This window comes from Rhipicephalus microplus, chromosome 7 (genome assembly GCF_043290135.1).
Source record: "Rhipicephalus microplus isolate Deutch F79 chromosome 7, USDA_Rmic, whole genome shotgun sequence".
Lineage (NCBI taxonomy): Eukaryota > Metazoa > Arthropoda > Arachnida > Ixodida > Ixodidae > Rhipicephalus > Rhipicephalus microplus.
Window position 1 is genome coordinate 76273636 of NC_134706.1, and position 23872 is coordinate 76297507.

The 23872-nt window shown below is 44.8% G+C and overlaps 1 protein-coding gene across 1 annotated transcript; it reads left to right on the forward strand.

Moving 5' to 3' along the window:
* Nucleotides 1–270: 270 nt before the first annotated feature.
* On the forward strand, nucleotides 271–20090 carry LOC142767795 (putative 4-coumarate--CoA ligase 2). Its single transcript, XM_075870039.1, has 5 exons — nucleotides 271–427; nucleotides 9920–10071; nucleotides 11802–12077; nucleotides 14793–14937; nucleotides 19987–20090. Exons 1-5 carry the CDS (start codon nucleotides 271–273, stop codon nucleotides 20088–20090), a joined length of 834 nt encoding a protein of 277 aa, XP_075726154.1.
* Nucleotides 20091–23872: the final 3782 nt, after the last annotated feature.

The window sequence follows — 23872 nt, forward strand, 5'->3', positions numbered from 1 at the left end:
TATATATGTTTACCTTTAACAAAAATTTATATATATGCCGTTGCTTGTACGTAAGTCTGGCACATCTTCGGTTAGAAGGGGCTCGGATTTATGTCAGATGCCCATCCTGCCAGCAGTTACGACGTTAAAGGCATAAAACGTTGTTCTGAATGCCTATTTTGACCGTATTTTTAGTGATAATGAACGCCTTCTGCAATGAATATTATGGGCCTGAAATTCGATTCGATTGAAGGTTCAATCAAAACAACTAGAGCGAAGTTATTAGCGCTCATGAAGCGCTATGCCGTGGGTTTCCAACAGCAAGGCATTGGTCCGGCGGATCGTTTGTGCGCCCACCTGAGGAACAGCCTGGAGAACCTTGCGGCAATGTACGGCTGCATTTTCACTGGAGCAACACTGGTGCTGGCGAAGACTTCCCTCACCAAAAGTGCGTAGCCAATGGGCGGCTGCTAATACACTCTTAGAAGTAAAGGGAGAAGAGGGGTTTGAGGTTTCTCTTTTAGAGGAGTAGCTAACCTGCCGCACCCATTCGTCCGTTTTCGGAGCAACTGTGGAGGGACCTCTAGTACTCCTTCCTCCCCATGGTTACTCCTAAAGGGAGCATCAGTTGATTTTGGCACAATAGGAAAATTAGATTTTGGTTGACTTAGCTAGAATATTTTCAGTGTGCGCATGCATGTGATTAGATGTACAATCTGCATGCAAGCATTGCGTTAAGAAATGAATTTCAGAATATTGACAGGAAACACGGGATTTGACTTCGCGACTACTCAGTCAGCAAGCGTGTCCCACACCACGTTACGGCGCCTCGTGGGAACAAACTCGTATATGTAGGCACTGGGGGGTGGTTTGCACATGGCGCGAGTACTCCTGCAGTTACTAAAAAAAGGGGGGGAGGGGTCGCTTTTTTCTCTTTAAGAGGAAAGCGCCCTTCTTGGCCTGCCTTGCGCAAACAATTGTAAACATGTTTTCGTTTTTGGTGAGGGGGGGGGGAGCAAAGCCCTCTTTTTGGTGCACGAAACTGGCCTAATTTGAGTGTAGGTGCATGCACCAATGTTTGAGCAACTGTAGATAAAAAGATCTGGGAAGATGTTTGTGCAGCCGCCAGAAGGTCTGCAAGGACGCGGTGGCATCAGTTCAATGAAGGAGATTGCTTGCGTCGCTTAAGAAACAATGAACAGCATGCCACAGGTGTGGGAAGAGGGAGCTCGCAAACGTAGAGAAGCAACAGAAAGTAAGAAAAAGAAGCGTTTTCGACGGACATCCGAACCGTACAAGGGGCAAACCTGTAGGTGGTATCCCAGTCAGCGCCTGGCATATTTGCACTGAACAGTTATTTTTTCACTGAGGTAGTGCCTACTTGGAGAATAATAAAAAAAACCCAGAAAAGAATTAGCGTGAGTTGCACTTGAGGCGCAACGGTAAAGATGCAGTGGAGCTAATGGGGAGCTAATTTTCTTTCTTTCTTTTTAGTTTTGCGTTCTTTTTCTCGCAATTTTGCACTTTATTTTTTCTTTTTTGATACTCTTTCTTTTCGATTTTAAGTCTTTCTCTTTTTGAATTTGTTTTCCTTCGTTTCTCTCTGTCACTCTTCGCAACAGTCTCTTTAGAACACGTTGTATAGCGTTCATCAATTGGCTACACACTTTAAAAACGGTAGGAAATATATTATCGGTCTCATCATAATTACTTCAATGTTCTATGTCTTTTTGACCGTGTGTAATGAACTTTGCATAATTATATATATATATATATATGTATGTATATATATATAGTAGAAGAATGACACAAAAAACACCGTCCTTGCTGATTTGTCTGACTTCACTATTTCCTTCCTCTAGTCGAGTATGTGCCCATTTCAGAGCACAGTGGCTCTGTGATCCTTAAATTTGGCCATGATTACGACGTAGCATGACCAACTGTCCAAACTGTCGCTGGTGGGCGTCACCGAGCCCACCGGGGTGGTCTATCTTGCCTACGGTGCGGGCTGTCTTTCCGAGATGCAGAACTTTGGGGGACCAGCAATGGCTTTGACGGGGTGGCAGCCGCAAGTCTCCCTTGCGCAGGTGCTTTCCTTGTCTTGCTGCCAAACATTCTGGGGGATGACAATGGCTGCCCGTCATCGTCACCAGCGGCGAATGCCAGGCTGGCAGAACCCGACACCACAGGGAAGTGTTAGACAGATCTGTTTTCGGCAGCCATGAACTTGCGTGCAGTACGAGAACACTCGGCCAAAGACTGCCGTGGAGTCTGAAGATGTATCTCCTGCTGGTGAATAAGGATGTCGTTAATACGGGAGATCTGTAGTTGAGATGCTTCAAAATTGTGTTTTGGGTAGTAAACGTTCGGGGTCAGAGCGCAGCGATTTACTACACCTTAATCCAAGATAAGCTGAACCTCACCAGACAAGAATTTGTCTGCACCCAAAACCATGTCCGCGCGCAATTCGTCGAGAATGGGAACGGCGGCAAAGAACTTGCCCCCGGCGTCGGTTCACAGCTGCAAATCTAATGCGCCAAAAGACAAGGCGCTTACACGGACGCCTCTAAAGGGTTCCTCGGACCAAAATGGGAGGGTAACGGGGGCATGGCGTCAGTGTAGCGCAGTACGGGCAGCTCCAGTTTGTACAACATCCGTAAGGTCGCCGATTCCGTCGACGTGGCCTTGTACTGTAGGAAGTGGTCGCATCGGGGATACAGTAATTCAATGTGGTACATGGGGTGAATTCACGTCGCCGATACTGTCATTGAAACTCGGCCGGAGCTGCTCTTTCTGGACTGGCTGTAAAAACAAGACGAGTTCAGGGTTCGTGTGAGCGATGGATTCCGAACGTCCTCTCGGTGAGCTGTGCTGTTCAGCTGCAGCCTCGAGGATGAGCCCCTTCTAGCTTCATCCTCGGTAGTATTCTGGCTGAGCGCACATGGGCCATGATGAATCCGGCCGAAAACAGCAATGAGCCTTTGCACTTTATTACAGCGAGCTCCATTGCTTAATCACCTCGTATTTATGCCATTACAGAAAAAAGGCCCATGGCCAAAGGAGCGTGGACGGCGTCCTATTGAGGCTCAGATGAAAGTAGAGTGAATGTTGCGATCGACGCATTGGGAAATGCAAACCGCGTTTCCAGGAAGGAGCCCGTGCGCATTGTAGGTGTGAAGTATTACGCCACCGGTCAAGTAATTCCCTGGGACTATTGTGGAGGCCTGGACGCACGCCATCCGTTGGTGGTGGGATGGATACTTTGGCGGAGGCCGACTTGCGGGTTCCATCCACGAGGAAGCCTGGCCAAGCTCATTAGAGAAGCGCGTTACCTCAAGCAAGCAGTAGGAGGGTGCCAAAGCATTTTCATGACTGCGCCATTTTAAAGGAATGAGACAAGGAAGCAACGCCCATGCTGCAGGCCGGCTGTTTTTTTACTTTGTTCTTCGGTTACTCTAGCCGAGTATGCGCCTGTGCCAGAGCCCAAGCGGCACTGTCATACCATATATATATATATATATATATATATATATATATATATATATATATATATACATATATATATATATATATATATATATATATATATATATATATATATATATATATGGGAAAGACTTGTATACTTATGGGCTCGTTTTGTTTCGTGTTCTAACAGAATATTGATGAAATCTAACAGACAATAATACCTAATGCCACGGAAAGGAAATAAAGGGGAGGTTTTCAGACTGAATTGTGAGGTAAATTGGAAGAAAGAAAAGTGCGAAAAAGATAACTTGCCGTGGGCAAGAACCAGGTCCTTCCCACGGCATGGTATATATATACATATACAAGCTTTAATATAGAAATGTTACGGGGAAAATCAATAAGAAAAGTTGCTAGCTTCGGAGCTGGCCGGAGAAGCGCCGGCTGAAAGAGACCGAAGGGGTCTCGAAACGGAGGTTCTGTTTTTATTATATTATGCGCTAAATGCATGTACCCACTGCAGTCCGCTTATTCGTATAATTTTACTTGGCCAGACAAATCTGCCACTGTGTTTACTTTTAAGAAAATATCTTGATTGATATGCTGGGTTTAACGTCCCAAAACGACCATATTATTATGGGAGACCCCGTAGTGAAAGGCCCTGCAATTTTCGACCACATGAGGTTCATTAACATGCACCTAAATCTGAGCACACGGGCCTGCAGCATTTGCGCCTTCTTCGAAAATGCAGGCACCACAATTGGGATTCAATCCCACGGCCTGCGGGACATCTACCAAGTACCTTAGCCACTTGACCACCGTGGCATGGCAAAGTGGTTAAACGTAGGAACTTTGCAACTATGCGTGTTAATGTAATATATCCTACCGTTCTTATGTGTGTTTCAAGACGGTACTGTGCCCTTTGAGGATGGCTGTTTTTGTCAAATAAACTGAAAAACATCAGTGATGCTACGTCGATTTTATTGTTGCTCTTTTAGGCACTCATAGAAAAACCAGTTCTTTTATATGTGTTACTTTTGTGGTCAATCATTTCGCAGGAGAGCTGCGTGGGCAGATCGTCGACAGTGACAGCACACATGTTCTTACAGACTGTCTCTCGTTATTGGCGCTGTTTTTTATGTGAATTCTTACAGACGTTGAACTGGCCGAAAAAGTGACGAAAACAATTTTGTCTCTTGATCTCAAGGTACGTGATTTGAACAGGCATATATTTTTTGAGAAAATATGAGCGCTCATTTGAATTGAATAAGTCTTCGCTCCCAGATAAATTATTCACTTTGAGCGAACATATTTGAGACTAAAAAGATTGGCATAAAATGGTTAATAGATGAGTGTAGGTGCTTCTCGCTATGGCTTTTTGGGTGCATCACGACCCGTAGTGATAGATTAGTATAAAATGCGTCCCCTAGTTTTCAATGTAAAAGGTTATATTTTAGTGGTTTATTTATTTTATTCAGTCTAAAATACTCTTATGATGAGCAATTTCCAGCGCATAGCAGCCTTAAAAACTGTCGTTTTACTAAATGTCGATTTTCTATTACCTAATAATAGGACACCTAATACGAAGCTGATCAAGAGATCACTAAACTATGCTTGAATTTCGGCCACCTTTTTTGACTCATTTCATATGCCACGTAACTTCAATTGAAAGTGCATGACTCGTAACTTCTACTGAAGGTGCATGTCGAAGCACATTAAGCAGGTATGATAGGGCAAGTTGTACATGCCAGTTTGAACGCAATATTTTAGAAGCCAAGTGTGCACATATATGCAAGTATGTACATGATATTTCACATGCCCAACAAGAATGCCACTGAGCACCACTTGATATCCTCCTCTGTAAAGGATTTACCAGGGTGGAGGAGCGCTGGCTTCTCCACTTATTCACCAATATTGTACTGTGCCCGGCAGTACAGAAGCATTTCAATTCGGCCTTTTCGGGCACATGCTGCAATGTGCGAAGTCTTGTGACACATATCAAGTGTTTTGAGCATGCCCTTCAAATTTCATCTACCCCCCACTTCACCCCACGCGAGAGAACTGAGAAGCTGTGCTGCTCAGCTTCTCTGACTTCCATGCCCAACAGGCCTTAGGTGCTAAAGTCCAAGGCGCCACGGCAGCTGCAAGGATACCGCACTAGGGATCCTTCTAGTGTTTATCAAAGGCGGGCCCTTTTGACTCGCCTTATTCGTACCTCTCACTGTAAATATAATAATAAATGCTTTTCACCACCACCACTCGTCGACAGTTATTAAAATGGGTTGGTGGGTCGTTCTGCCACAGAAAAGCTTATCACACAGCCTTTCGCATTCACCTCATGCAGTTATTAGGGGCTAAGCTCTTTAAGGCGTAGGTCTGTCAATCCTCCGTCACTGCCCTATGTAGCCATCGGGATGCGAGATGGTAGATGGCGGTACTTGGTGTGTTCGCTAGATGAACGCAATGAATGAACGCATGGACACATGAAAAGACAGACTAGCAGATGGACAGACGGATGGACAAACGCGTGGAGCGGGTATGTGTCACATAATATGCGAGATGCCGGTACTTGGAGTGTTAACTAGATGGACGCACGGATGGCCGGACAGAGAGACCAGAGGATGGATGGACAAACATATGCACGCATGGACAGATCGACGGACGCATGGATGGTCACGCGGTCGTACGGAACCAAGAACAAATGGACGGACGGAAGCATTGATGGGCTGACGGATGCTTGGCCCCACTCATCATAATTCATTCCGTGAATATACCGTGAATTTTTTTCTCGTATATCTCTTCGGTACTTGGTGTAGAAGGTGCCAGCGGACACTCGATTCAAAAGAGTCCAAGAGCTTCATCAACATGTTGTCGTGAATCGCAGCATGACTGATCGCACGACAACGCTGTTCATAACGGAAAAAGGAGAAGGAGCTAGAGGTGATGAAAAGCTGTAGTTTACATCAGCTGAACCGGCCCACGTGTAATGACTGCTTAGATCCTGCTGGTTCGATAAAGACCGACCAAGTTCAAAAGGGTCGTTAAATTGAAGAACGTGGGATAAATCAAATATTCAAAATCTATACACATGCAAGTTTATCGAATAATTTGTTTGTATTTATGCGAAGGCACAGAGCACTATTGATGATGTAGGACACATCAATGACGAATGCAGCATTCGTTCTCTGTATTCCCGCTCAAGAGCACGCCGCAAAAAAAGTCGCATAAAGCTGTACATGCCAGCGGATGCCGCCAAGTGACTAAATAAGGTGATGCAACAGTGCCGCCAGGTCCATTCCCACCTTGGCAGAAGCGTGAAGTCTCTGAAGCATCAGTGAAAATTCTTTGCCCCTCCAACTTTTCTAGAAAACGTTCCACTAAGGCATTTATTTCTCTGCATCGACGCTCACAGCAGCACGACAAAATTGCCTGCAGGTGTAAATGTAGCTAGCGTTTCTGTAAAGCAGGGCCTATAATTAGACAGCTCATAGCTATAAATGCGTGGCTGTGAGGCAAAAGAATTGCGCATGTTTACAGCGATACCGACTGACTCTGCGGCCTGGCTCCCCTCACTCAGTTACTATTAATGGCTAGTGGTTATCTCATCTTAAATTACATGCCGTGTCATTGCAATGTCTTTGTCTAAATTTTGACTGTTATATCCTAACAGTTTTTGTTCCCTGGCCCAGTTTGTTATCTCCTTTCGCATATAACGTTACACTTTAAATTTTCCTTTCAATGACTTCCCATTTTCGCCCGCCCTTATACGGTGAAGTAGTGGCTAAGGTTTTCAGCGGCAGACCGGCTGCGGAAGCAGGATTGAATCCCGGCTGCGGCGGCTGCATTCTTGATGGAGGCGAAAATGCTGCGGGGCCATGGGCTCATGTTTGGGTGCACGGTAAAGAACCCCAGTTGGTTGATCTTTCTAAAGGCCACCCCTACGGCGTCTCTTATATTCATATAGTGGTTTTGGGACGTTAATCCTCGAAGATCTATCTAAATTTCCGTCACGTTTTTGCTCCGTATGTAAAAATCCGTAAGATGCAGCGGCAAAATTCAGCTAATTCCCTTGAGGGATAGTATTTAACTGCAAATCTTCAGTCGAAAATGCCCGCCTAAAGCGCCACACCCCATTACTTAGTACTGTTTGTATGCTATACAAGAACAAAATCTTGTCCAGGGTCAATTAGCAATAGGTCCTGTCTCTGGTTTCGTGGATGCCGCATCATTCAAGTACCTGGACCAGTCCGCCTTCAGAGAGTGCCCTTTGGGAGATCCGAGAGAAGCCGTCTTCATTGTTGTCTACACGTCGGGAACCACGGGACTTCCGAAGGGCGTCGAGCTCACTCACCATAGCTTCGTTGCCAACTACTCTATATCAAAGTACGTAGTACTATGAGTGAATGTCTAACGATAAGCTTGTATTGCCGTTACATTTGTGTCACCGTAGAAAGCATCGCAGATGGTAAAGAGGCGAGAAGCCATGCTAGTACAATCTTGAAGAATGCAGTTGGATAGAGAGAATAACGTCAAACATGGCGTGAACAGTACAGCGCGCATGGCGGATGAGCTTAGTTACCTTAGACACGTAAACTGACGACACTAAGGAGGGCGAATGAGCAAGCTTCATCGTTTAACGCCAATATGGTGCACTTGATGTGCCTGCGCTTGGCGCTTTTTTTTTGTGAGACGCTTGGCGCACATGAGCTAGCGTATGCAGGACAACAACACTGCAGTGTATGTTGCAAGAAAGAATACAGTCATTAGAAATGCCTTCGAAGCTTCAGGATATTGTTTTTCTTGGCCATCTCTTTTCGTCGCTGCGAATGGTTGGTTTGCACCTTTGTGAAAAAAAAAATCACACAAGCTGGGACCAAGTTTGACATGTCGTCACCTAGACTTACGACATTCCAGCAAAAGCTATTACTGCACTTTTCCATACTTTCGTCAGTAGGTACGTAGACCTTCAAATAGTTTCTTCTAAGGGAAACACGTTCAAGATTACTCTTCTCTTTGAAACGGCCGGAAAATTCCGTGGGCTCTACAGCGATGTTCACGTTCTTCCGAAATAGGAACGGCAGCTCGTTCCTAATTTTTTCGTAATGTTGAACTCAACTCACTCAGCAGGTTTTTCTATTGGAAAATGAACGCGTTCCTGTTACATTTCAAACATTCAGACGTGTCGCGGCAATAATGTTATATTTGCATTTCTTTATCCACATATGGATTAACCTGAGCTGCAATAAGGATAGAAACCACAAACCCACATCGAAATATGGATGTTATAGGAACGTGAATATCAACAATAAGTATTGCCTTTTCGTGCGGCCACCTTATGTGTCGATGACCCGGGTGGTGATAAATTATGCGATGGTCCATCTTTTTCCTATGTTCGACGAGAGCATTTTGTGCAGAGTTTAAGCTATATCCATCATTTCTTCTCTAGGGCACTTAACCCCTTAACTGCTTCGGACGAACAGAGCTCGTCCTGCCTCAACAGTCACCAAACCTCTTTGGACGAATAGAACTTGTCCAAGCGGAATAAGTAGTCCCTTCTAGCGTTCAGGCGGAGAGCGCGCACTTACGACTCGCATTGCGTGTAATCTTCCAGATGGCAGCATTTTAGCGAGGATTTGTTTTTACCCTGCGGCATAAGCGCAGTTTTCGTATAGAAAAACGGCGTTCGGCGAACCATGCATAGCAGGCCCGTGAACACGATAGAAATGCTATTCATTTTCGTCATCTTCTTTTAGTGATGATGATTAGAACACAGATATTTATCGTGTGCCCACAAATAAAGACAGCGGCTACAGTGAATAGAGAAGTTGCTCCGGTGATCATCAGAACGGCTAGGACACAAACACTGCAAGGAACCGCCAGTGAAGCCGCCTTACGTTACTACCGGTTTCTGTAGGGTACTTAGCCTACACAAGTGAAAAAAAAGACATGGCGTCTGTAACTGTTTGTTTCATAAAGTTTTATAATTTCATTAGCAGCAGGTTGCTGGTTTTTCCAGTATTGTCCAGAAATAAACTTTATTCATTAGATTTCACTCAGCATGTGGTGAAAATATTTTTTAACATTGACTAGCTACTTTTTTAGTGCAGTAAGATTCTAAATAGGCAATAAAATGGCCACCTTTTGAAGAAAAATAATAAAAAAACGAGCAGTTAAGGGGTTAACTGAAGAATTATTCCAGCAAGCACGTTAACAGCGACAGAGGCAGCACGATCAGCAGACCGTGTGAGCCTGTTCCGCATAAGCGATTGTTACAAGATATGTGTACTACATTTCTTTGAAATCTAGTTAAACAACATATGCGCATTGAGGAACACTAACTGACATGTGGCTGCGCATCGCGTCTTCTGATAGAGTCAAGCTCGAATGATTTTCTCTCGTATATGTTCGGCTAGGATAAACAACCGCGACGGCCAAACATAACAAACCTTCCTTCTCAGGCCTTGTATGTCATCAGATGAAACGGATACTGTGCTCGCTTCGGCTCCTATCGGCCACCTGTCTGGACTGCTGCTCGGATTGATGGCTGTTCTCGATGGATCGGTCTGCGTCCTTGCGCAGCCAGGCCTCAACCTTCAAGAAATCACTGAACTTGCTGATGAACACAATGTAAGTTATTCGTTAAGCATTTAAGCATGATTCTTCATTCCCGACATGCGCAGGCATATACATGGCTCAGATGAGAAAAAAAAGCCGCTCAATTATGGCTTGATGATTGCAAGAAAGAAAATCGCACATCTCACGCACCTTGCAAATCGACGTTATGCGATGCCTGCCGATATGAGGACGTTAGATACGCGCACTACCAGCATGAAGTAAAGTAGACTGAAATGTTTCATTAGCACGTGTTGGTGGTTACGTTGCACACATAACGAATACGTATGCAACTCTGACGTATCTGTGGCGTCCATGTGTCGATGGGTCACTGTGAAGTGTGAGCACCAGGAGCAGAAGTATAGTTGTTTCTGCGACCGTCCGTTAATGGAGTGATGAGGGGTCCCTGTACACTAAAGAACTAGGTAATTTAAATTGACACTTCTTATAAAGAAGTGGTCAATGACATCTGCGTTCCTTGTAGTGGTCACGAAATTTTCAAAGGCTATGTCTACATAGACAACGTCTTTCATTAATTGTGTGAATCAGGTCAGGTTGTGGTTTAAAATATCCACAATAACGATGTCAGCGACAATTAGAAGTGGTACGCTTATATGCCTTGCTTGTGCAAGCAAGTATGGCGGCCCTGGATACTGCTATAAAAAAGCTTTAGTGGATGGCGCTTTACTGCAATTGCCGTTACAAGTCGAGGGATCGAATCTTGACTGCGGCGACTACATTTTCGATGGAGGCGAAATTGTTGTGGGCCCGTGTGCTTTTCTGGGTGCCCGTTAAAGAGCCCCAGGTGGAAGAAATTTCCGGAGCCTTTGACTACGGCGTCTCTCATAGGCATGAGGTGGTTTTCGAACATATAAATCCTACTTATCAATCAGTGAATACGATTGCTGTTATCTCAACGTGACGGGTGTTTGATAATAATACATATGTACTGTTTATAAGATTGCATAGCCAGGACTGCAACCATAGTTAACGTTTTACGAACATTGCGGCATAATTGACAACCAATTCCGAGAACTAAGACATATACTATGATTAAACTATTTTTTGAAGGCTGTAGTCCGTATACCTTGTGTATAAACTTGCATCGATTTACATGAATGCGGTATTTTTGGTAGGTTAGATGTAACAGCGCTATTATTATGTTAAAATTTCTGAATATTCATTCGAAATGAGGTGGTGTAGTATTTCAGGCATATATCTTGAAACAATTTGCCGTACTATTCAAAATTATTTCAAGTAGTATTCGATAAGAATTTGTAATCGATTCAGCTTAATGACTATTTAATTCAGTTCTAAATTGCACTCTTTGCACATCACTAAGCAGAAGTGGCAGGCATTTCCGGTGTCTCTCATAATCATATCGCAATTTTGGGACATTAAAGTCCAACAAATATTATCATTTTAACTAATGCTTTGTACATTTTCTATTATACTATCTTGTATAATGTATTAGGCCGTTGTCGAAAGAAAACGTTCGCTAGATAAAGGAGACGATATTACGATGTCTCTACACTAATATGAAATACGCAATCACGCAATAGATGATGAAAAATGCCATGAGTCGATATGGCTTTGCTTGCTTTTGTATATCGCTCATCAGTAAGAACCTCACTGATCACCTCAATGGTCATCACCTCTACGGTGGTGTTAGTGGTATACATTTCATCACCCTTTGAAGAAAGTCTTCGTGTCGCCTTACCGTCACTGCTCACTCTTCCATGCAGATTACGTCTATGTTCTCATTTCCGACGCGACTTCAGACTTTAGCAGAAGAGATGCTCCGTGACGGAAAGCAGAGCAGGAGCAATCGTCGCATCGGCGTGGCCGGTGGTGTACTTTCACAAGCAACGTATGATGCGGCCTTCAAGGCATTCGAGAATCTCGACAGCTTGGTCATCATGTACACTATGACGGAGAGCGGTGGCATCGTCTGTTCAACTTCTCTGTACGAGGCGGTAGGAATTGGCATGGGATTTCCAGGAGCCAAGGTTGATATCAAGGTATTTGTATAACTGTTCACAACGAGTTTTTTTTTTTGCAGTACTGACCATGTAAGCTGGAACGAATAAGAATTTTGCAGTTTTCATACTTGGTTCATGAGAACTATTTTCAAATTTTTGTATATTTATGAAAGGAACCACCACCAACTCTAAAACAAAGAATATCTCGATAAAACACTCAAAATAGATTCATCTTGTTGGAAACGTACCTAGCCCAGCTGCATTTTGTTTGTCGTAGAGTTTGTGTATGTCAAAAGAATTGTGGCGCACACCAGTTAGATGATTTTTAACGCTCTTGCGTAAAGAGCTCCTTTTGCGAAAATTCCAGCGTCGGAATTGTTGGTTGTGAGTGAAAAATATCTTTTGCGTGACCGAAAATTGATAAAGATACAAATGAAATAAATGCTATCAAGTGATCCAGGGTCTGAGTTAGAAATCACACTCGGGTCGTTTGCGTGTCCAGCGGGTGTTCTATCACACAGCCACACGTGTGCTTGCGAATACGATGAAAATAACTGTCTCTCATTAGAAATGCAGTGATAGTAACTTTCATGCGGAGGGAGGGGGGCTTTATCCGCGCATCCTGTGGTGGGGGAGAATCTCGCGCCTTTGCTTTGATCGGAATTATTGCGTTTAGTTGCCGGAAGGACAAAGATCACTTGCCCTGCTGGACAGGCCATGTTAGCGAAAAGAGCGTGCTTTCCAAACACAACGAAGTAACAACTGGGACAGTTATCAGTTCGTACTCATATCTGTACCGATGATTACGTTTCGTGAATTTTTTTTGTTTAAACGGCGCGTTGAGTGTCAATCTGTAAACATTGTTAGTTAGCTGTAATCTTGTGTGTGTTGTTTTCATGCTTTTTTTGTGCGTGAACAGCACGCTGCACGTTTAGATGTGCTTGGCGTTCTCAGTGTTCCATGCCAAGTTTTTGATGTCGAATTCACTTCTTCACCCTTGCGGTGAAACTGGGACTTTTTCTTGCTTGAGCAAAACAAGGTACTGCTACGTGGATGGTTGGATAGATGAATAAACTTTATTGAGACTTTCGGAACGCGCTTCATCTCGTAGCGGGCCGTTTTCATGTCCAAACAGAAAGACCAAGTCTTTCTACTGCATCGCGTCTGAAGAAAAAAAAGTAGGATTACACTAGTCTTTCCACTGGACCAAAAGAAAAGTTTTTTTCCTGCTTTCTTCCTTGCACTCGTTGTGCAAGGCGCCCGCAGGGGTGTCTGCGCAAGCATGTGTTTTGTGAGTGGTGTTACCACCACCGACCTCAGCCTATGGGTGGGGGGGGAGGGGGGTAATCAACTTTTTTCTCTTAGCCGTGCATGGCATTGCAATGTCTGGGGAAAGGAGATGGGGGGGAGGGGTGACTTACTCTGGGTGATTGGACTTCTAAGGCCTCTTGGTAAATGCAACGCACCCTTTTAGCATCGGCTTGGCGTCTTTTCCGATCTTTCTCTGATAATCGATTGTTCTTTCTGCTTTAAATTAAAACTTTTTTTGTAGTGTCGTCTGTTTCACTTATTTCCTTGTTTCATGGCGGCAAAGGATATATTTTGAGGTTTTAAGTCAGATTTGGTTGTAGTATTGGCGTGCTGCTGGCTTTGTGCAGACCTGCTCACAAGTTCTGCCACGTTGTAGGCGCTGTTGCCCAACGAACAATCTTTTCCATGGAATTGAACTATTTACCCATTAATCGCGCCGCAAAGAAGTGGCGCACAGATGCAAGTACACATCCCCCCACAAAAAAATAAACATAACTCGTTCTCCAAGTACCACGTTAGTCATTGTGCGTATCCTGACAAGAATGCTCGACACGTATCACTACTCCTTGCACTCAGGCACCTCACTGAGACAATCGAAAATAGATACAAGGTCACGAATATGGCCATTGGGTACTTTCTGGTGGAGGTCAAGAGCGAGACTCTGTATGAGAAGTTTCCTGACCTTGTAGCGTTTGAGGAGAAGCCAATAACCCTCACTGCTCACCGAGCCGTGAACACCGTCGAATAAGTCTTGTCAGACGACAAATTAGTGGATATTTCGGATGAGATACTTCTAGGTAACGGATATGCACAATGAACAACTATGTGATATCTAAAACGATGATTTTTCGTATAGTTCAATTCAGTATATTATGGTATGATTATTAGCGTAGCCTACAATAAAATGTTTTTTTTACATCACCTTAGTTGTAAGTATTTCGGAATTATGTCTTTCGAATATGAGAAACACCAATGTTTTCCAGATGAGGACTCCGACAATATAACGTTTCATTTTTGAGCTTCCTTTTAGTAGTTATTTGATTTGGGGGGTTTAACGTTCCAAAACTACCATATGATTATGAGATACGCCGTTGTGGAGGGCTCCGGAAATTTGGACCACCTGGGGTTCTTTAACGTGCATCCGAATCTGAGCACACCGGCCTACAACATTTCCGCCTCCATCGGAAATGCAGCCGCCGCATTTTAATAGTTATCTGCCGTTGCTTATGCCTGATTGTGTGTGGTTAGTAACGGATACATCTTTTTTGATGGATACATTTTGACAAAGAAAAGTGTTTTTTCGACAGGGTAGTGCCATCAATTTCTAGTTGACGTATATTTGTTGAAAGTGACCCTGCTAACTAACTTGCAGGCATGTCCATGAGCAGGAAATATTCATAAATTATAGAGCCCAGATTAGAAGAAAACCTCCGGCACACGCAGGTGGTGCACCCTGTGAGTAGAGTCAAGCTGGGTCCGAATGAGCCAGGCGAAATCTGCTTTCTTAAGCCGACACTGATGCGTGGCTATTACAAGCGACCAAAAGAGACAACGGAATTCTTTGAAGGAAATGGCTCGTGCCGATCAGGTGAGTGGCAGTTTCTGGCACATCAAAGAGACAGTAAACAGAAGCAATGACTTGGTGTATATTTATGAATTGTGAATAGTGATAAACTGCAATTGATCAATAAATGTCACTATTAAAAGTTCGTTATCAGGGGAGAAAAGCTCCGTATGTGATGTCAGAAATTCAAGAGTGCACTTTTCGCCTTTTCTCGACACTGGTAGGTCAAAATTTGCTGAAATTTCTTGTGCCAGGTGATTGGCACTCGCAGATAGCTACGTATTTCATTTTTAATGATTGGAAGCTGCGTAGGAACTAGTAAACTCCTTCAAAATTTATGACGTCGTGGTGTTCGGTGCGAGGCCAAAAGTCGAGACTCCACCCACATTTTTTTCGCGCGTTTTCTGTAGGGAGCCTTCATGTGCGCGCGACTCCGTGTTTTATGGTCGTGACAACTTCGAACATGGTTGCTTACCCTGGCTAAACCGGCTGCCATACTTCGCGGGCCGCCATGTTGGTTCTGAGTGGTCGCTCATATACGTTAAAGGTAGCGTGGGTTTCAACAAGACGGGGGTAGGCTTTTTTTTTTCCTATATAGCAAGTTCTTAAGACTGAACCCTATCAGAAAAAAACGAGTGGTCGGCATGGTGGAAACCACCACCCACCATTATAGTGGATTAATGTAGTGGGTGAATGGTGGGAAACGCCCACCATGGCGCATGGTGGGTATGGTGGGTGCTGCAGTGCCGGCAACACTTGAGCGCGAAATGACGTCAGAATCACCGTGACGAGCTTCCACAAAAAAATAAAAAAGAATTCTATAAAAACGGTATAAAAAACACCCGTCTCGTAAAAAAAAAAAACAGGCGCCATGAAGGATCGAACGTGCAACCTGCGGATTCCCATTCGAAGACGCTAACCACTCCGCCACACCAACATGACGTTGATAGTGTGTTAAATACTTAGTTCGCATACAAACTTAAGGTTTTACTTAAGTTATGTTTGTCGTGTACACAACATAGACAAGATCTACACCTGCTACTAAAAACTGCACATTTATTAAACACAAGCAACTGCGGCCTGTAACGATCGCCACTATGTTAATGGCACCAGTGCTATTTTTTTTTTACAATTCACAACTTCAAGAAAAAAAAAAACCAAGTGAACTGGGGAGCAGCAACAGTTTACCGGCGGGGTCTGCCAAGTTTTATATCCGTTTCGCGCTCGTTCTAAAGGGCGACATCTGCTCACGCTTTATGACGCTTCTAGGCTCATTCCACAGATACGCCCACCTAATTTATTTGATTGAGTATTGGGATGCTTTTCGCGCAATGTAGAGGGCAGTTGCGCCAGCGCAATGCTGTAGCTCTTTCGCTAAAGCAACAACTACAAAACGGCTTGGCCAAAACGAATGCAGTGTGCCGGAAACATTACGCTATCATATTGGTTGACACATCATACGAATTGCCACGTCTGAGTTCTCGTACAAGAGCTAGAGAAGTGCCGGCGAGTGCGACCGGCGGCTGTCGGTGAGAAGACACTTAATCACGTTCTCTGGGAGTGCTTTAATCGCGTCGCATCGATGTTTGTTGCTTCTTGAGCGGACACCATACACAATGAAAAATGCTTCATTTAGGTAATTGATGCCATATGGCTGCGCTGTATTGTCATACTTAATCGTTGTAATCGTGTATTCTGAAACCTGGAAGCACGGATAACACAATTGTACGGGCTCGGTCAGTAGGCCTAACCTTTGGTGGAAATTATGGTGGTAGAACATGTAGTGTACAGATCCCAGCTTGGTACACTATATAAATGGCCCGCCATTATAAGCCCACCCATCATCTGCTTGCTGCTTCCCAGCATTATCTCGATGGTGGGCAGAGCTTCTCAGCTTGGTACACCATGTGGCTCACCATAACAAGCAGCACCCATCATCTGCTTAGTGCTTCCCAGCATTATCGCAATGGTGGGAAGACTTTTTCAGCTTGGTACACCATGTAGCCCACCATATGCTTAGGGCTTCCCAGCATTACCGCAATGGTGAGCAGAGTGTCCCATTATTGCCCACTATCTAGCCTCTGCTTTCCACCATCATTTCCACTTTACCCATCATCTGTACACCATACCACCCAGTATGTCCCGGCATAACCACCATATTTTCCACTACGTCCCACCATAGCCATCATAATTTCCACCATGTCCACTATTATTTCCGCTACGCCCACCACGTTTTCCAATATCCACCATGGCGATTTTTCCGATAGGGAAGGGTTGTATTCTGATGTTAGCCGCGGTTTTCTAAAAGAGAAAAGACATGTTCGTGGCTCGAGTTTGTTTAAAATACTGTTAAACCAGTTCGTTTCTCCCACCTGTTAGACCCACCGCAATGGTGGAGTGAGGATATTTAGGGAGCCTTTATATGCGAAGAGAAGAGCCTCGATGTCGCTGTGAATGGACTTCAATGCCTGCGCGGCATTGCTAAAGCAAGTTCACCTCAGCACTGCAGACACCTCAAATGCCTTCTAGTGCAAAGCTCAAAACCATGCTGTTTATATGGTGGTACCCATAATGACAAAGAAGGCAGATCAAACAACTGGGCAGCTCGTGATGTTCTCTGTAAACCGAATAACTCCGCTTGCTTGTTTCTCGTACCTGAAATGTTGCTTTAATCCATAATGTAATTTCCTGCAGTAAGTTTGCTTCCTTCGAACGAGTTTGTGCATTGAACTGCTTAAAAACCTTACAAGCTGTCAGTATTTCCCGAAAACAGTAAGGCACTCAATCATATAACACCAACCCTAACCCCACAAAAGCCTGCATATTAGGCTAGAAGAAAACAAAGGGGAGCAACAAGGGGCAAGGCAAGTTTTTCCAGGTCATGTTTTATTGCAAACAGCATGAAACTGGCACGTGGCCTTAATTTCTTCAAACCGTCCTGCCTCCATTGCTAAAAGCTCGTGTCCTCACAGTGCGCCTACAATAAAGCAAGAAGACGAAAAGTCATACACGGCGCCGACCACGTAACGGAGTCCATACTCATTTTCTCTACTAGCACTGAATAAAGACTGAGTTTACGATATCAAATCATCCGTGTGGCTGGTTATGAAACAAATGCAGCACATAGGGCATATTTCAATTATGGGCCAACAACCGACTTGCTTTGTGCACATGTACTGCACCTTCAGGACCGACAGACAGACAGAAAAACAGACGGACACGAACAGTAAATCTACCGCAATCTATGTTAAAGAGAAATCCTTTTTGTAATTATTGAGCGAGTTTCAGTGTGGTTCCGCGTGTCATTGAAGGGCATAACGAATATTCCACGGCAAGCCGCACAAATTTTTGTTGTGTTGAAACTGTGCAAGACTACGAGAGTCTACACTGAACGCGTTCGTCGGCTCATCTGTCTACCGGTCCTAATGTCCTTCCACAGCGACCGAGCTGCAATTGCAGGAACATGAAGATCTGCAAGCAAAGGCTGATGTGAACGTGAGCGTCTCTAGATGGTTCACGGGCTTGGTGTTTTCCACAACGAATGCGGGACGGTTTCGGGAATCGATAAAGCGCAGATAGTGAATGCATGCGGGACCACACGTTCGACTAGTTGTATCGTTCGATTGGTGAACTGTGCTTCGACTACGAAGATAAACAAGCATACTCAACCAGCTTTTGCTCGCATAGCCCGACGTAGTTGAACGAAGCCTGATTCATTTTTATACTGTGCACGTTGTCGTGTTTACTTTCCTCAAACTGCTTTTCGTCGCATGGCTAAGTCAACCCTTTCATGAAATGTGCTGCAATATATTCAACCCACTAGCTATGCAACGGGTACCCACCAAGCAAACACAGGGAGAAGTAGTCGGCTGCAAGCAGTCTCACTTCACTTGTGTAATCCAGTGTTTCCGTTAGATAGAGCAAGTCGGAAAGCGGGAAAGTCTCCAGATGGTTTAGCATTGCGCACGCAGCACCCTTGCATTTACACTTCAATGTCCTTGTAGGTGTGGTTAGCGCGGAGCTAGTGTCGTAGTGGAAGCTACGTCTACGGTGTAGTCAAACGTAGCTTATACTGCAAGTTGCACACCCACTCCGTAATGCAGCTGGCGAAGTGCAACGCAGCAGGAACGGCTGGCCGCAAGAACCAACAAGGCGCTAGTTGCCATGGACACCGGGACTTGCAACATTGTGTTTTAGCGGACGGCGGCAAGTGGTGGGTCAAAGGCTGACACCACCCTAGAACTCGGAGACGCGCGCATATGAAGGCTCCCTAGTTATTTAGCTTAACAAGTGCCACGTCGCAGTAATAGTGGTGTTTGCGGGATTTTCGAAATGTACGTTATTATTGCGCGAAAATTAATTTATCTGTTTAGTGGCCCGTTATGTCGATGTATATTTTCTTTGCAAAGCGGTACCTCGACAATCAGTCCGCACGTCACTATACTATGTTATACACACGTTGGAGCGTTCGCCGATTTCTGCATAGTAAGAGAATGCCGTGTGTTTATGAAAAGCGTTTAATGATTTCAAGTACATCGTACTCAACTATCATAGAGCAGTGAGTCATCCCGGATACAAATACTGTCTAATGCACAAAAAGCATACAAATACTGTCTAATGCACAAAAAGCATCGCTGTGTAGCGGAACAGTCATTCGATCATGTAATCCTGAGCTTTTTTATACTGCTCCAAAGGAGGATAAATCAGTTTTTTTAACTCAGCAGCCCATTTCTAATCAGTTAGCTCCATCCACAAAATCGCGGCGCGTCTGACTGTCATTTGCAAATGACAGCCGTACTGGTTGGATTTTTTACTTGAACCGTTAGTACTTTTCCTCGAATAACGCAACCACGCGCATTAAGAATTAAAGGTTCGTCAAAATACCTTAAACACTGTTTCGTGAAGGAGCAATCATGTGATCTCTAAAGAAAGATTAGGCCATTCGTGTTTATTTATGACTGAAAACCAGTGCCACAAAGATGGGTCATTAAACAGTTATCCAAAATGCGCGAGAGGTGCTTAACATGTCTCTTTAAAAACTCATAGTGCTCTTCCTCCGCTTTTTTTTTTCAGGTGACATTGGTTATTACGACGAGGACGGGCGTTTCTATTTCGTCCAGAGGCTGAAAGAGATGATAAAATGCATGGACGACCAAGTTGTTCCTGCTGAGCTTTAGCAATTGCTGCTTCAGGAGCGCTCCGAAGACATTGCCGAAGTGACAGTGGTGGGGCTACCGCACACTTTAAACGGAGAACACCAGTGGCTGCGGTAGTGCCTCGGGACCAGTACATGTGTCACAAGGCCGTGGGGCCCTTGGCGGATAAGATTAAGGCTACCATTGCAGGTGCGGTTCCGGTTTTATGCCAATAGTGTTTATATATATGAATGCTGCTCGTCTCTTTCCGACACCATAGTAGACTGGCATACAAGTTTGACATACAGCTACAAAAATTATATCGAGACTCGACGAATTTCTGTCGTCGTGGGCATGTCTCGTATGTATGTATGTATGTATGTATGTATGTATGTATGTATGTATGTAAGCATGTATGTATGTATGTATGTATGTATGTATGTATGTATGTATGTATGTATGTATGTATGTATGTATGTATGTATGTATGTATGTATGCATGCACGCGTGCATGTATGTATGCTTGCATGTATGTATGTATGTATGTATGTATGTATGTGTGTATGTATGTGTGTATGTGTTTATGTACGTACGTACGTGTGTGTGTATGTGTGTATGTACGTACGTACGTGTGTACGTACGTACGTGTGTATGTATGTACGTACGTACGTACGTGTGTACGTGTGTATGTATGTATGTACGTATTGGGATGGTACTGGGAATTGCGTGACAGCGGAAGTTTTTCCAGGATTGGGCCGAACGCCTGCGTTATTGACAACGCGACTGAGAAACTGAAGTTCGTGGAAACAGAAATGGTACTTCTCTGGTTTGAATGTCAGGCCTGCGGACCGTATGACACGTAAAACAACTTCCAGCCTTTCGAGATTCTCGTAAAAAGTGTCTGACAACACTGACATCGTCCAGATGGACTTGGCACGTCTTCCATTTATTATGTATTTATGTTTGTATGTATGTATGTATGTATGCATGCATGTATGCATGTATGCATGTATGCATTTATGCATGTATGTATGCATGCATGTATGTATGTATGTATGTATGTATATATGTATGTATGTATGTATGTATGTATGTATGTATGTATGTATGTATGTATGTATGTATGTATGTATGTATGTATGTATGTATGTATGTGTGTGTGTATGTGTGTATGTACGTACGTACGTGTGTGTGTATGTGTGTACGTACGTACGTACGTGTGTGTGTATGTGTGCATGTACGTACGTACGTGTGTGTGTATGCGTGTATGTACGTACGTACGTGTGTGTGTATGCGTGTATGTACGTACGTACGTGTGCACGCGTGTACGTACGTGTGCACGTACGTGTATACGTACGTGTGTACGTGCGTGTGTACGTGTGTATGTATGTATGACGTATTGGGACGGTACTGGGAACTGCGTGACAGCGGCAGTTTTTCCAGGATTGGGCCGAACGCCTGCGTTATTGACAACGCGACTGAGAAACTGAAGTTCGTGGAAACAGAAATGGCACTTCTCTGGTTTGAATGTCAGGCCTGCGGACCGTATGACACGTAAAACAACTTCCAGCCTTTCTAGATTCTCGTCAAAAGTGTCTGACAACACTGACATTGTCCAGATAGACTTGGCACGTCTTCCATTTCAATTCCGAAAGTATGGTGTCCATGAGCCTATGAAAAGTTGTGGGCTCGGAACACAAACCGAAAGGCAAGACGTTAAACTCATATAAACCATGTGGCATCACAAAAGCGGTTTTCTCCTGGTCTCTTGGGTCTACCTCGATCTACCAGTATCCACTCCTCAAGTCCATGGAAGAAAAGTAGCAAGCGTGACGAAGTCTGCCAAGGAAGTGATCGATACGTGGGAGTGAATACACATCTTTCTTGGTCACCTGATTAATCTTCTTGTAATCAACTCAAAAACGCCGGGTGCTGTCTTTTTTCTTTACTAGTACTACAGGGGATGCCCGAGCGCTCTGTGACGGTTGAATAACGTCATCTTCGAGCATTTTCGCGACTTGTTGCTCTATGACTTAGAGCTACACGATAAGGATTCTGGTGAGTAGGTCTCGCCATGTCTTTAGTGATTATTCCAGGCTTTGTCAATGGTGCTCGACCGACTCATGATGTCGAAGAAAGCGGTCACTGAATTCGGCTGGCAGCTGAAGAAGTTGCGGTCGTCCTTTGACAGAGAGGGGCCAACGTCAAGTACGTGTTTTGGTTCTTGATTACGCGCTTCGTCCAATACTGACAAACATAAACTGCCTTGCAAATTTACGATATTGTCGAACGAAGTGATAGCTGTGTCCTTCGGAAGGCGCCGTCGCTAAACATTAAAGTTGGTCAACAGCAAGTTCGTGCATCCGCCAGTGAAAAGTACTATACCCCGTGCAATCGAAATGCCATGGTTAAATAGTAGCGAGCCAATTTGGTCGACAATACCTTCCCCGTCAAACTATTTGTGCCCTTCCACCGAACCAAGAGTGCATGACCGTGGCCGGCGACCACATCATCATCAGTTACAACTTTTCATAGGCTCATGGACACCATATTTCGGGATTGAAATGGAAGACGTAAAGTGTTACGTATCGCGTCTGAACAGTCGACTAATCTAGGGCTCTTGCGGAACGTAATTGAACAGTTCGGGTTGTTGATGACGGCGCCATATTTTGTTAAGAAGTCAATATCTATGATCACGTCCTTGCAGCTTGAGGTGAGGATGATGAACATCGCCGCGAAAAAAGAACCACCGATGTCGAGTCTTTCTGCGCACCTTCCGACAGGCATCAACAGCTCGCCGCCTGCCATCCTGAAGTGGGGTCCCATCCACATAGTCTTTACTTTCCTGAGGCATACGGCGAGGTTATCGCTAATAATAGAAAAGTCGGCACCGGTGTCAGCAGGGGCTGTTACTTGCTGTCCATCTACAAAAACGGTAAGATCTGTCGTCAGTTTCGTCGGTGTTACGACTAGTCGGCTTTACAGCGTCCTGTGTTAAGAGTAAAGGGGGCCTTTTGTCTTCGCCTTGACGGCCTGCAACTCCATCCTCGGAGGTCACCGCCTTCAGTTTCCCCGGCGTGGTATGAGTGACCTCCTTCGACTGACGTCAGCAGTAGTTTGGTGGTGCGACGAAGGTGAATAGGCCGGAGACGGAGAGCGTGGTTGACGTCCCAAACCTGGCTGGTAATCAGGCACACTGTCGTCATTGTTGTCAAGATAGGACTGAGACAAAGAGGGTCCTGGAGAATCGGCGTCCTCCAGGCGTGGTGCGTAGTCGTCGCTGGGGCGTCGATTGTCCTACGATGGCCGAAACTATGAAACGTATTGACGTGGTGCCAGAAATGATGGGAAATGTGGCCCACACCTCCGCAGTTGAAACAAAGCGGATGCCTGTCTACAGTGCACCAGGCGCCTGTTTTGCGAAGCTGTGGACGCCGCAACGGCTCGTAATGTGGCGAATGCCACGTCAAGTCGGGAGACGGCTCTTCGTACGGCGGCACGATGGCAAGGCGTCGCGGTCTGTTCATGCAGTGGTGACCAAAGAACGGCTGCTGATGTCACAATTGCGCAACTGGTGGCGGGTGGCGAAGCGCGGCTGCGTAGCTCATGGGTCGCTTATCGTGAGCAAGATCAGTTGTTAAAAACGCTTGGCGTATTTCTTCACGAACGACTTCAGTGACAGACCCCGTGGGTGTGTCCGCAAACAGAGTCCGCAACTTCAGCAGATCTTCGCGAACAAACTCTCTTATAAATCGCGTAATGAGCTTTGATTGTCAGACGTCGTAGTGGTGACTTAAATGTGGGCGCTGTTGGACAAGCGATCG